Raw genomic sequence first — 12,871 nt, forward strand, 5'->3', positions numbered from 1 at the left:
CTTCCAAGGGAAGTGGTGCTGGCTCCTACCTTGGGGATCTTTAAGAAGAGGCTTGATGCCTACCTGGCTGGACTCATTTGAGTCCAGTTTTTCTCCCGCCCAGGTGGGGGGTCGGGCTTGAAGATCTACAAGGTCCCTTCCGACCCTACTTCTATGATTCTATGATTCATTATTCACAGTTAAGAACATAAGAACTGCCATTGACTGGGTCAGACCATAGGTCCATCTTGCCCAGTATCCTGTATCACACAGGGGCAGAGAGTGGATGCTGAAAGGAAGAGTAAACAGGTTTTGACTAGGTTTTTTCCTGTTGTTCCTCTCCCACTTGCAGCCTTCAGAATTAACAATGCTATTAATTATTCTACAGAAGTAAACATATATGAATGATTTTGAAAACCACACTTAAAGTCTGTAGGTTTTCCAGTTAAACTATGGCTACTTCAGAGCCAGTGTTGTAGTAAAAAGCAACAAAGCAGGGAGCCTCTTTCTGACAATGCTTCTGGCACCTGGCCCCCAGAGTATGCTGGTTCATTTACCATATGGAGTTATGCCTGGGTGAGATGCCCGCTCCTTCCTGTTCTTTACAATGATCTCTTCCTAGTTAAAGCTCAGAAGCAGATTTCTATGTTCTTGATTTATTGGCCACCTTTGACAATGCTGACCATGTTATTCTCAAAAGTATGCCTTCCTCTCACTTCAATGGCTCTGTCCTCTTCTAGTTCTTTTTTGAACTCTCTAATTACTCCTTCAAGCTTTTTTAGTGATGCTCCTCAGCCACCCTCAGCTTTCTATGACAGTCACGCAAGGCTTCATCTTTGGTCTCCATTTGTTTTTATTCTATGCCCAATTTCTGAGTAAATTCATCTGAAAACAGAAATTCAACTACCATTCCTATGCTAATGATTCCCAGATATGCCTCTCTACTCCAGATATGTTATCTTCTGTCCAAACTCTGTTTCCAATATTTCCTTGTGAATAACAAGCTTAAGGTCAATCATAACTAGAGTAATGGTTTTACTCCTCTACAGATCTGTCCCAACATCCCTTTTCTTGATCACTATTGACAATGCCATCACTATCTCAGCTGTTACTTTACCCCACAAATTGGGTGTCATCTTCAGCTCAGACTACTGATTAAGAATGTAAAGGCGGAAGGCAACTTGGGTAACAGTGATCATGAAATGATAGAGTTCAAGATCTAGGAAAAGGAAGGAACTTCAGAAGAGCAGACATTAACATATTCAGGTACAGCTGGGCAGGATTCAATGGGATGAAAGTCTGAAGGGAAAAGGAATCTAGGAAAACTGAATTGTACTTTAAAGAAACCATATTAAGCACGCAAGACAGCATTCTTCCTTCCTGAAGTGAAGGAAGAATAGGAAGTACAGCAAAGTGTAACAAGAGACCAGCATAGCTAACCAGACTTGATATCCAATGACTTGAAACTCAAAAAAAGAATCTCTCTCAAAAAGTGGAAGCTTGGCCAGGTTACTAGGCGTAAGTATAAGACCCTTGCACAAGCATGCAAGGAGAAAAATTGGCAAGGCAAAGGCACACAGACAGGAACATAACAGCCACCAAAAAAGCATTCAACAAATAAGTTAGAAGTCCTTATGACCCCTGCCACCCCCAGTGCTCCTTCCCGCCCATGGCAGGGGGTTGGACTAAATGATCTGTCTAGGTCCCTTCTGACTCATTGATTCTACGAATAATACCCGATAAAGTGTAGGTCTCTTAGTGAATGGAGTAGACAATCTAGCAATGAAGGATGTAGAGAAGGTTGAACTAGTTAATGGATTTTTTTACATCAGACTTCATAAATAAGGTCAGCTATCAGATGATGCATGATTCTGGCAGCACAGATGAGGAAGGAGATAATCAGCTTAGAGTAGGGAAAGAACAGGTCGGAGATTACTTAGAGAATCTGGATGCTTTTAAATCAGCAGGGCTGAATGAGTTGCATCCTAGAGTACTCAAGGATCTAGCTGAGGCAACTCCAAAGTTACTGGCTAGCCTCTTTGAAGACCTCATCTCCATCCTTGGGAAAACTCTGGAAAAAGTCATTAAGGATACCTAACCTGTTCTTTTGCCGTTGTTGCCTGCTTACCTGCTCCCCAGACTGTTTGGAATCTGGCCTTGCCTGTGAAGAAGACCAAGGCATTGAATACTTCAGCCTTGAGAAATCATGGAAATCAGACAAAGTCCTAGAAAAATAGCATTCCCTTCCTCACACTACAGGGCTGGGGAGCAGCAGGTTGGGAGTGAGGGTCACTGGCAGGGCCAGGAGGCTGTGGATTAGAAGTGAGGGGCACCAGCAGGGCTAGGGGGCTGTGGCTTGGGAATGAGGGGCAACAGCACGGGCAGGGGTAGGCACTGGCATATCAGGGCTGCTCAGCACCACAAAGCAGCAGGGGGTACAGCCACAGTTGGACCTGTGTCTGGTGATCAAAGGGAGCAGGGGGAGCTCTGATTTTCCATAATAAGAAAAACAAAATCAAACACCAAAATACATGGGTACAGGTTTCCCTCGATTTATACGGGTTCTATGTATGTGAATTTGCTCTTATGTGATGACCCTTTTTATACCCCAAATTCATTATATGCAAGGTAAGTTCACTCTTATGTGATCAGCTCTGGGGCTTCTCTTACGGAAGGCATGGCATGAAGCGGTAAGTCTGCAGGGGCAGGGGCAGGCAGAGGGGCTATCAGAGAATTTTGGATTTTTATCAGAGAAAACCAGGATCCCTAGTGATCAGGAACTAACTACATGGATGTGTCAAGAGTTATTTTCGATCAACTTGATTTAATTTTACAATGAAGTCATTGGTTTTGTGGCTAGGGGGTGACCAATGGAACTGGTGCACCTCAACTGTAGCAAGGTTTTGACACTATCTTCCATTATATTCTCATTAATAAGCTAAATGAAATACAGTGTAGATAAAACTACCAGAAAGAATATTCGAAATCTAAAAATATGCTGGATGTGTGACTTGTTAAAAGCTACATGCCACAGTAAAATCACTCTAAAACAGTGGTCCCCAACCTTTTTAAGTGATCACTTTTGGCATTTAAAAGCAACCCAAGATCTACTGTGCACCATCCCCTTCCCCCTCCCTGCCATCCAGCAGGTAAGTCTGTGGGGAGGGAAGTGGGGGGCAGATTGAGGCAGAGGGAGAAAAAATTATTTGGGGGCATGCCTCCCCAGCAGGTAAGTCTGTGGGGGAAGGTGAGGGGGGAGGGGAAAGGGCTGTGAGGGGGGGGCGGGACACATCAAGGCTCCAGCCCTAGCCCACTTCCTCCCTCACTGCTGGGGCCTTGATATGCCCCTCCCCATCTTCAATGGCAGGGAGGGAGGGGGGCTGGAGCAGGGGTGGGCCCAGAACAGCTGGGACAGGGGACGAAGCGCAGGCAGCTCGTCTGGGGGCTGTAGGGAGCAGGGATCACACAGCCTGGCAGGGCGTGTGCCCCTGGATCTGAATGCCCGCTGGGCTGCTGCTGCTGCGGCTGAGGTGTGCTAGGCAGCACTGGAAACGGGGCTACAGCACCTAAAAATTCACCATAGCCCTTGTTCCCAGTGCCACTGCCTAGCCTGACCACAACCAGTGCAGAGCAGACCACTGCTGTGGAGAGCACAGTACTGCCTTCCCCTTACCCCACTGCTTCCCCCCTGGGGTCTGTGGGAGGAAGGGGGGCGGCTGGAGCAGGACGCCAGAGTGGTGTACTCTTAATGGTGGCAGTCTGCTCTGCTCTGCAGTTAGGCCAGGCATGTGGGGGGGGGGGGGGCAATGGCAAATTTTCAGGAGCCTGCATAGTCCTGCTCCCCGTGTCACCTGGTGTACCCCAGTCTTAGCCTGCAGTGGCAGCCGGCATGCAGATCTGGGCGGTACATGCCCCCCATGCCCTGCTGGGCTGTGTGGCCCCCAGGTGAGCCACTCGCGCCTTCGTCCCCACTCTGGCTGTGCAGGATCTGTCCCTGCTCCAGCTCCCCTCCCTCCTTCTCTCACTGCTGCTGCAGCCACCGGTGCTGCCTGGCGTTCAGGCAGAGGGGCACATGCCCCCAAATCTGTGCCCCATTTTTAAGTGCAGGAACACTGATACACGAGATGCAGGAGGCTGCTGGAGCATGGTAATTACCATGCTTCAGCAGACTCAATTAATTGAATCCGCTCCGATGCACTGTAATTACAGCACCTTGGCGCAGACTTTGCACTAAGCTGTCCATGCTCTAGCATGGATGCAGCCAGAAGCACATGTACCAGTGACAGATCCACAGTAGGTAAGGTAGGTAGCTAGAATGTAGGAAGAGACTGATTCTCATCTCAAGTGCTTTGTAAGCAACCCAACACCCTATCCACCTGGGTACGAGCTCCCCTGCAACTTATGAACTAAACAAAACAGGATTCATGCTGGAGCCAGATGATTTAATGCCACACTATCAGATTGGTTTAAAGGACAGTCCATTATGTGAGTGTGATGATACATCACAGACTGTTGACCACCTCCTCAAACATACAGCACACCTGCACATCCAGGATGAGGACCTGGCAAGAGTCGGCAATAAAGCAGTTGTGTTGCTCTGTCACATGAATTATGTGTTGAGGAGGAAATGAAGAATATGCGAGAAGATGATCCACAGTGCAGGCAGCCACATAAAAGCTCCCTGACCCCCAGCTGCCCATGCCATGGTATGCATTCAGTCTATTCCAGTCCAAATTCCAGGCTTCCTGTATGTGGGCAGTCATTCATTTGGGATTGGATTAATTTTATACCCAATCCCCAAAAAATCACATATCCTGCTGTGAATGTTTGGCATGGCAGAATCTGTTTCTGAGACTCAGGATATCACTTGTCAGATCCCAGTAGCACAACTAAATCATGTTTGCCACTGCCTACAGTGCCATCCGGCCCTTTAATTAAAATATTAAATAGTACCCAATATCAATGATTTGGATGAGATAGAGTATACAGTAAGCAGATTACCTACACCAGAGTGGGGGTTGTTCCAGGCAATTTGGAGGACAGAATATTCAGAATAACCTTGATGACTTTGGTCCTTTTTTCTGTTTAATCAAATGAAATCCAATAAAGACACAAAGTGCTGCACATAAGACAGAACAATCATATGCACATATATAGACTGGCTAGGCTGCAGTGTCGCAGAGAAGGACCTAAGGGTTATAGTGAACCATAAGCTGAATTTTAGTCAACAGTGCACTCTTTTTTGCAAAAAAGGCCAAAACTTCTGAGCTATATTATAGGACTGTCACTTGCAAGTCAAATTAGTCATTTTCCCACTCTGTCAGCACTGGTGAGGCCTCACTTAGATTACCATGTCTAGTTTGGGGCATGGCAGTTCAAGGAAGTTGTGGGCAAATTAAAAGAGTCCAGCAGAGAGCATCAAATATAATTAGAGTTCTACAAAATATGACTTACAGGGAAAGGTTAGTAGAACTGGGATTAGTATGGAGAAGAAAAGACTGAGAATGATTTTATAAGTCTTAATTTCATAAGTCTCCATAAAGCTTCTACACGGTGATAATAAAGAGGAAGATGACTGTTTTCTCTGGTCCAGAAAATAGGACAAGAAATAATAGTTTTAAATTGCAACAAGGATAATTTAGCTTGAATTCTGGAAGAATTTTGTCACTGTACGAATGGTTAAGCACCTGAACAGACTATTTAAGAGTTTGCGGAACCTCTAATCTTGGTAGATTTAAGAGCAAGTTAAACAAAGATTTGCTTCCATTGGTTTAGACAGGGTTGCTTCTGCCTTGAACAGGGGATTGGACTAGATGATTTCTTGTGGTCCCTTCCAGACCTACTTTTCTATGATTTTGTACTTTGTCATGGCCAAGCTATGTCTCAATCTTGCCAGTTCTTTCTGCATAAGAAAACCTTTCCTATCCATGCACAAAATTAAAAGTCCCATCCAGGTTTTTGTATCTCAATTTGTTGAAACATCCTTTTCTCTGACTTTGACAAATGCAAGCCTACCTTGCCAGAATGCTGCTGCAAGGACCATTTGCCATGTCACCACTTTCTCTGAATCACCCCATTTGTTCCCCCTTCCTATTTCATTAAAAATAAGCTATTATGTCTTAACTTTCAAAACTCTCCTGGGCCTCTCCTCCAATATTTTATCTCATTCACTGTCAAAAGACCTGACTCCTGCCTCTAACTGGCCCATAATGAGAGTCTCCATCTCCCACTTGTTCAATTTTCACATACATGACTCCATTCTCTCTCACGTGTAGCTTCTAACGCTGCAAGCATTCAATTCTTGTTTTTCATTTTCTTTCAAATCTCCTAAAATTTCTTTTTTGCTGTGATGGTGCATGAACTGCAGAAAACTTACCCCTAGCATCATAAATACCCATTCAGTTTTACCCCATTATCATTCTTATACTTCTGTTATCCCTTATGCTGTTATAGATTACTCACCATCAGGTTTAAAGGGAATTTTATTCTTATAAAAGCGAAGATTACACAAGTCATTTTGATATCGAAGATCCTTAAAGTTCTGCTGAAAAGGAAAAAATAAAAGCATTATCTGTCTGCAAGACAAGTATCAATGGTAGAAAGATATTGGCATTCAGCTCTTTTCATAGTCTGGTAACAACAAATGCAGGCTTAAGAAAATATTGAACCTCTGGGAATTGCACACATGCTTAAACGTAAGTACGTGCATAAGTGTTTGAATGATGTAGAAGATGAAAAACTGTTTGGGGTAAGGATTCACCTAACAGCACCAGGACCCTGATTTCAGCTGAAGCCTCAGGGTGCTTCTGTAACACAATAATTGACGTGCCAGCATCTCCTTGGCAATTTCCAAAGATTTACTAATGGACAACATGATGTGTTGTGGCTCTTCCTCCACTGACAGTCTAATGTGTCCCCCAATTTCTAGAGTTTGCAGGAAGAAGTTGTACAGGTTTGGCAGGACACAGTGTCACATTGGTTCCATACTTTCCTTTTTGGCATTTTCAACCATTCCATCAGTTTCTGCTTTTTCATTTCTGATATTTATTAGGGTATGATATGGCTTAGGGATTTTATTTGGATGTTGTTGTACTTTATTAAAACAGGGTTTTAAACCAAAAAAAGTCTTCTTACTGGATACTGGTGTCGATACTTGTACAAATCTCTTGCTGCATAGAAGCTTCTCTTTGGTTTAGTTGTCAGTTCGGTTGCATCGTCACTCTGAAACATTTAAAGAGTAGATAAGGTCTGCATACAAACAAACTGAATCTTGGTTTGTGTGACTATGATGCTCTACACTTTAATAAAATTATTTTGCAACTTGTCTTCAGTTCAAAAATACAGAAATACACAGAACTGTATATATTTTAAATAAGTAGCAGGAAGGCTATTTTAGTACAACATAGTTAACTTTAACATATAGCAAACAGCCTATCATACATTGTAGACCGGACGCGGCCCGCCAGGACATTCTACTCGGCCCACGGGGCCCCTAAAAAATTTGTAAAATTAATATTAATCTGCCCCTGGCTGCCTGTCATGCGGCCCTCAACGGCTTGCCAAAACTCAGTAAACGGCCCTCCGCCCAAAATAATTGCCTGCCCCTGTTGTAGACCCCTTTATAAGTTTCATACTTTCTTCAATTTAGACCAAGAGTCCATAAATGTGGGGAGCAGGAAACAGCATCAATTAAATCCATTAGCATTCCCCCATTGCCAAATTTCTAATCTCTGTGGGCCAGATGACATGGCCTCGCATGCATGAGCCCACCAGCTCAGTGCTGGGGCAGGAACTGGAGCTGCGGCACAGGTCCAATCCACCACTCTCAGTGCTAGGAGCAGGGTGGTGGGGCCTGATCCAGTGCACATGGAGCTGTGGCAGCAGGCCTAATCCAGTACATGCAGGGCCAGGATCAGAGAAGTGGGCCTGATCTCATGTGCACGGGGCCAGACCTAACGTGGCAGGGCCCAATCAGGCTTGTGCAGAGACAGAACCCAGGTGGCAGGATCTGATCTGGTGTGCATGAGGCTAAGGCTTGGGAAGCATGGCCCAATCCAGTCTATGTGGGACTGAGAACAGGGCTGGGGCTGGTACAGAAGCCCTGATCTGATGCATGGAGAGTCAGGACTGGAGCTGGTGACAGAGCAGTGGGGCTTGATTGGTCATGTATAGGGCCAGCGCTGGAATGGCAGGACCTGATCCAACACACAAGGGGCTGGGGCAGCAGGTCTGATCCAGCACACACAGTAAGGGCTGGAGCCAAGACAATGCATCCAATTCACCGCGTACAGGGATGGGGCTGGAATTGGAATGGCAGACCTGATTCAGTGCACGTGTGGCTGGAGTTGTGGCTGGGCTTGGGTGGTGGGCCTAATACCATGATATGATATGCAAGCCCAGAGCCTGATCCAGAGCGTGCCAGAGCAGGCCGCAGCCTCATACACACTGGATAGACCACACAGACAGCCTGCAGGCTCATCCTGTACCACTCATTCAGCCCACAAAACCAATAAGTTGGGCAGCACTGATCTGGGAAATACACATTAAGACAAAAGAAGGAGCAACATGAAGATGAAGCAAAACCACTCCTTGTTTTTAGTGGCATCAGATTATTAAGAAATCTGTCATGCATTGTCATGGAAGCAGACTTTTGTCAATATTGCACTCTGAAGGGAAAAATAAATCATCACAGAGCCTATTTGCAGTACTGTGTACCTATTCAAACTATTTTACATAATTTAGGCAGCCAGCATTCAGAATATAAATTTAAGCTCCAATGAAAAGTGCCATTAAACCCCTACAGCAAAACTATTCTTGAGAGAAAATAAGCATTTATGCAAGCTTGTAATAGCCCCCCAACTGTTTTAGAAACTGTGGGCCTGAGTTTGAGCTCATTGAACTCAATGGAAATGCCCTCACCAAGTTCAATGGGCAGTAGGGCAAACCACATACATGTTATAAAAAACACAAAACTGGGCAGGGACTTGATAATTCTATTATCCACTTGATTGTTCCTATAATCTTGTTTTTAGCTGCATTATAACCACAGATATTGGGTTATTTTGCTAGATGCAGACATAAACCTCTCCTATCAAAAGCAATGCATAAATGAGAAATAAACTTAATTCTGCACACTCATTAAAATACATTTGCAATAGCGCAGGGATGCCACCCTTTTGGCCCTGTGGCTAGATGAGTGGGGTGGGGTGGGACTGCAGGCCAGATCCAATCTGTGGGCCTGATCCTGCACACAGTGCTGGGGCACGATCCTGAATGTCATATCGTGGGTGGCGGCCCTGGCTTCACACTGGACCAGGCTTGCTGCCCCAGCCACAGCTTTGATCACCTGTGCACTGGATCCCGTAATGCTGCCTAAGCCCCAGACCTGACTGCCCAAGGCCTGGCCCTGTGTGCCCCAGATCAGGCCTGCCAACCCAGCTCCCCACACACTAGATTGGGCTTGATGCCTCAGTTTCATCCCCAGCTCTGCATGCATTGCATTAGGCCCTACTGCCCAAGCCCCACACGTCAGATCAGGCCTGCTGCTCCAGCCCTACATGCCAGGATGATCCTGCGCCTAGAGCTATGCTACCTGGGTTGTGGGGTTTGGAAATGTTGTGGTGGGGGAGTGGTGCCAGGATTAACTGAGGCTGCTCCCTCCTCACCAAATTTCCAGACCCTTGGGGAGCCCTGTGGGCCACATAGGCAGATCTGGCCTGTGGGCCAACAGTTGAGCACCCCTGCAATAATGCAAAGTAAGACCTAATTTTGAGGGCCCAGAGGATTCTCATCTGCATCTCCCAAATCCTTGTCATTTGTACATTGTTTACAGTACAAGACTCTTTGCCTATTGGTGTCTATTTTTGTGCATCATTTTGTAAAATGGGCTCTAACTAAAGATAAAACATACTTACTTGAACAACAAATATTCTTTGATAATTAAAGAGTATTATCAAGTCTCAGGCAAAAGCTAGATTCACCCCAATGCATTCACCCCAAGAAAAGGAGCCAGTTTTAAAATTCTAGTTTTTGTTTAAATTTTTCAAAACAGCAGTTTCAGTACCATATAAGAAGGAAATACTTTTCTTGGCTAAGAATAAGCCAGTTGGATCCTTGGGTGAAATTCTGTCCCCATGGAAGATAACAGGAAAACAATCTTTGACTTCAGCGGGGTCAAAATACCACCCCAGGTTCTTAAAAAGTAGAACTTGATCTAGAAACTCCTGATATCAGATCCAGGGGCAAACAGCAAGACTGTTTCACATGCTTATTCTATATTCACATCCTCAAGCCCTTAGACATCTGTTTAGAAACTATTTTCATTTTGGTGTTTCAAATTTTAAAATAAAATTAATTGCAGATGTCAGCAAAGGGTTGGCACTGGCAGCCTCACTATAATTGGGCCTCATTTTTCTCATTTGATAGCTTACAAATAGTTGCTACTATAATACATTTGAAGGAAAACAATAGACTCATATCAGAATGAAAGACTAGCTACCACAAGACACTTACAACTTGTTAAGAAATATATCTGTCTTCTTCAGACTAACCTCATAATTTTCATTGCCCTAGCTTCTTCTTTGGTACACAGGTAACGATGAGTGTCTAATGTTTGTGCGGCCGAACTGAGTAATCTTCAGTTTAAATGAGAGCCGTCTTTTTAAATTGTTTTAAATTTGGTTTCTATCCAGTTCTGACAAACTGGAAGCTCCTTGGCCCCTGCAGCTGCCCAGTGAAACTGACAATCATGTCAGCAATGAAGCTGACAAAAAATGTCAATTTTGCAGAGCTGCTGCAGGAAACTCCAAGGGTCCCCAGCACGAGGCAGACCTGCCGGCAATCTAGGCCTTTAGAACCCTCCTTTGGAATGAGTGAAAGCTCACTCAGCCTGAGAGGTTTCATATGAACTATCTTTGGTTCAACAAAGCAGAATTTAATTGACAAAATTTTATTCCACTGGAAATTTTGGCTGCTGACAGACGTGAAAAAGTCCCCCCCAATACACTTCACCGTAAGAAGCAGTGCATTAGTTCCACTCATCTCCACTGCATCTGTATAGATCACGTGTGCCGCTTTTGACTAAGGGCTGATTCAATCAGCTTTTAGATAAAAGTGCCAAAAAGACCCCGCTGAAGAGCCCGATCTATACAGGTGAGCCAGGTCAAACTAACACAATGCCTCTTCTGGGCATGTGCTAGGTTTGGTGCGGGGGCACGCCAAGTGTTAAGTAAAGTGCCGTTTTTGTGGAGTTTTATTTGTATGTCTGCAAGCTGCCTTTTTGGCCACCTCTAGTTTGCATTAATAGGCACCAATGAAGCTATATGAATTGAAACCAGTGAAGTGGGCTTTTCATAGAGAAGTAGAACTAGAAGAAACCTCGAGAGGTCATCTAGTCCAACCCCATATTCATCACACTTGCCTTTTTTCTCTAAAATTTTCTTACCTTTACTTAGGCCATGTCTGCTACATAGTGTCAGGAGTAATGCTATAGCTGAAAGTCCAGGCAACTAACCCTACTCAGGTCTACAAGTTACTGCGATTAAAATGTTGGCAGCTACTACTAAGCTTGCTAAAAAAACCCTTCCAACTATTGAAGTTGGCTTAATAAAAGATAGCAGAATCACCCGAAGTACCTTGTCTGACTACTACATAAGTGCATTTATCTATACTAGGTCTCCCTCTGTCACTACCAGAGACCTCAGGGATCAATTCAGTAGAGTAGTCTCATCTCTCCTAATACACCAACAAGTCCCTTCTGCTGTAATTCCTTTGCAACCTTTCTAATAGCTGCACTTGTTCAGCAAATGCTGGGCCCAATATCTGGTACAAGGCACATCTATGAGCCATGGATGCTAAACACTTTGAACTCCCACTAAACTCACTCAGCCCCTTGTAGTTTCAGTAGCACAGCACCTTGGCTAACCCAGCCAGTCTACAGTACTGCCTGTCTACTGGGAGACAATGTCATCGTCACTCAGGGTGTGCACAGAAGTGCTCCAGGCACGTTTTACAGCACTATAGTTTACAGCACTTTTTATAGCACTATAAAGTTATAAGCTCTTAAACATGACAGGTGTAATGTTGGGGGGGGGGGGGAGGCTCTGAGCCTACCTGCACTTTCCAAGCTAGGAGGCAGGGGGTGTTCTGCAGCCTCCTGGGACTTCTCCACTGCTCCAAAACGTGCCCAGCGTACAGAAGTTACTTAAAGCGCTGTAAAATACTAAGCTTCAAATGGAAGTGCTGTGTTCATTTTTAAAGTGCTGTAAACCCGTGCACTTCTGTTAAGTCAAGGCAATAAAGTGCTGCAAATGGTGAAAGGAGCAACTTCCATACATGCCCACCGCTCTACCACAGCACTCCTGGAAGAGCGTCATCATTTCTTCCAAGGATAAAAGCAAGCAGCGGTGATGAGACAAGGGGCAATGGGACCTTGATAAACACAGCCCCTGGAGATACCTGCAGCAACAACATAAGCAGGACCCTCCTCATCTGTCCCATGTAAAGGACTTTCTCCATGGGGGGAGGGGGAGTACAGGACGAGGGGCTCCCCTCCCTGACCTCTTCCTTCCTGAGGGGGGAACTTCGGTGATTTCTCCCCCCTCAGGAGAGGCAGGGCCAGCCGAAATCAAGCGCCCTGCCCGCGGGGGCGGGGGCAGGGGGGCCGTGCCAGGCGCAGGCCGCTGGCTGCCCTCCGCGTCCGCCTCTGGGCCCGTGTGTGCGCGGCGCTGCCCGCGCCCTGCCTGCCCCCGCACATCTCCCCGCCGGCCGGGGGTGTCCCAGCCCGGCCGCCTCCCGCCAGGCCCTGCCGCCGGCGCACGGCACCGGGAAGACAACGAGGAGACCGCGCGCGGCCCCTCCATCCCTGCCCGGCGCGGCTGGCGGGGCCGGCTGT

At 45.8% G+C, this 12,871-nt stretch overlaps 1 protein-coding gene across 1 annotated transcript in view; it reads right to left on the minus strand.

Annotated features, from left to right (window-relative positions):
- Positions 1 to 12,353, minus strand: part of OGFRL1 (opioid growth factor receptor like 1) — a 19,938-nt gene extending 7,585 nt beyond the window's left edge. Inside the window, exons 1-4 of the mRNA XM_019538156.1 lie at positions 12,321 to 12,353; positions 12,091 to 12,147; positions 7,114 to 7,200; positions 6,442 to 6,523 (exon numbers count right to left, since the gene is read on the minus strand). Of these exons, the coding sequence (XP_019393701.1) occupies positions 6,442 to 6,523; positions 7,114 to 7,200; positions 12,091 to 12,147; positions 12,321 to 12,353 (259 nt within the window). The remainder of the gene's footprint in view (positions 1 to 6,441; positions 6,524 to 7,113; positions 7,201 to 12,090; positions 12,148 to 12,320) is intronic.
- Between the last annotated feature and the right edge of the window lie 518 nt (positions 12,354 to 12,871).

Source organism: Crocodylus porosus, unplaced genomic scaffold, assembly GCF_001723895.1.
Source record: "Crocodylus porosus isolate Cpor-Errol unplaced genomic scaffold, CroPor_comp1, whole genome shotgun sequence".
Classification (NCBI taxonomy): domain Eukaryota; kingdom Metazoa; phylum Chordata; order Crocodylia; family Crocodylidae; genus Crocodylus; species Crocodylus porosus.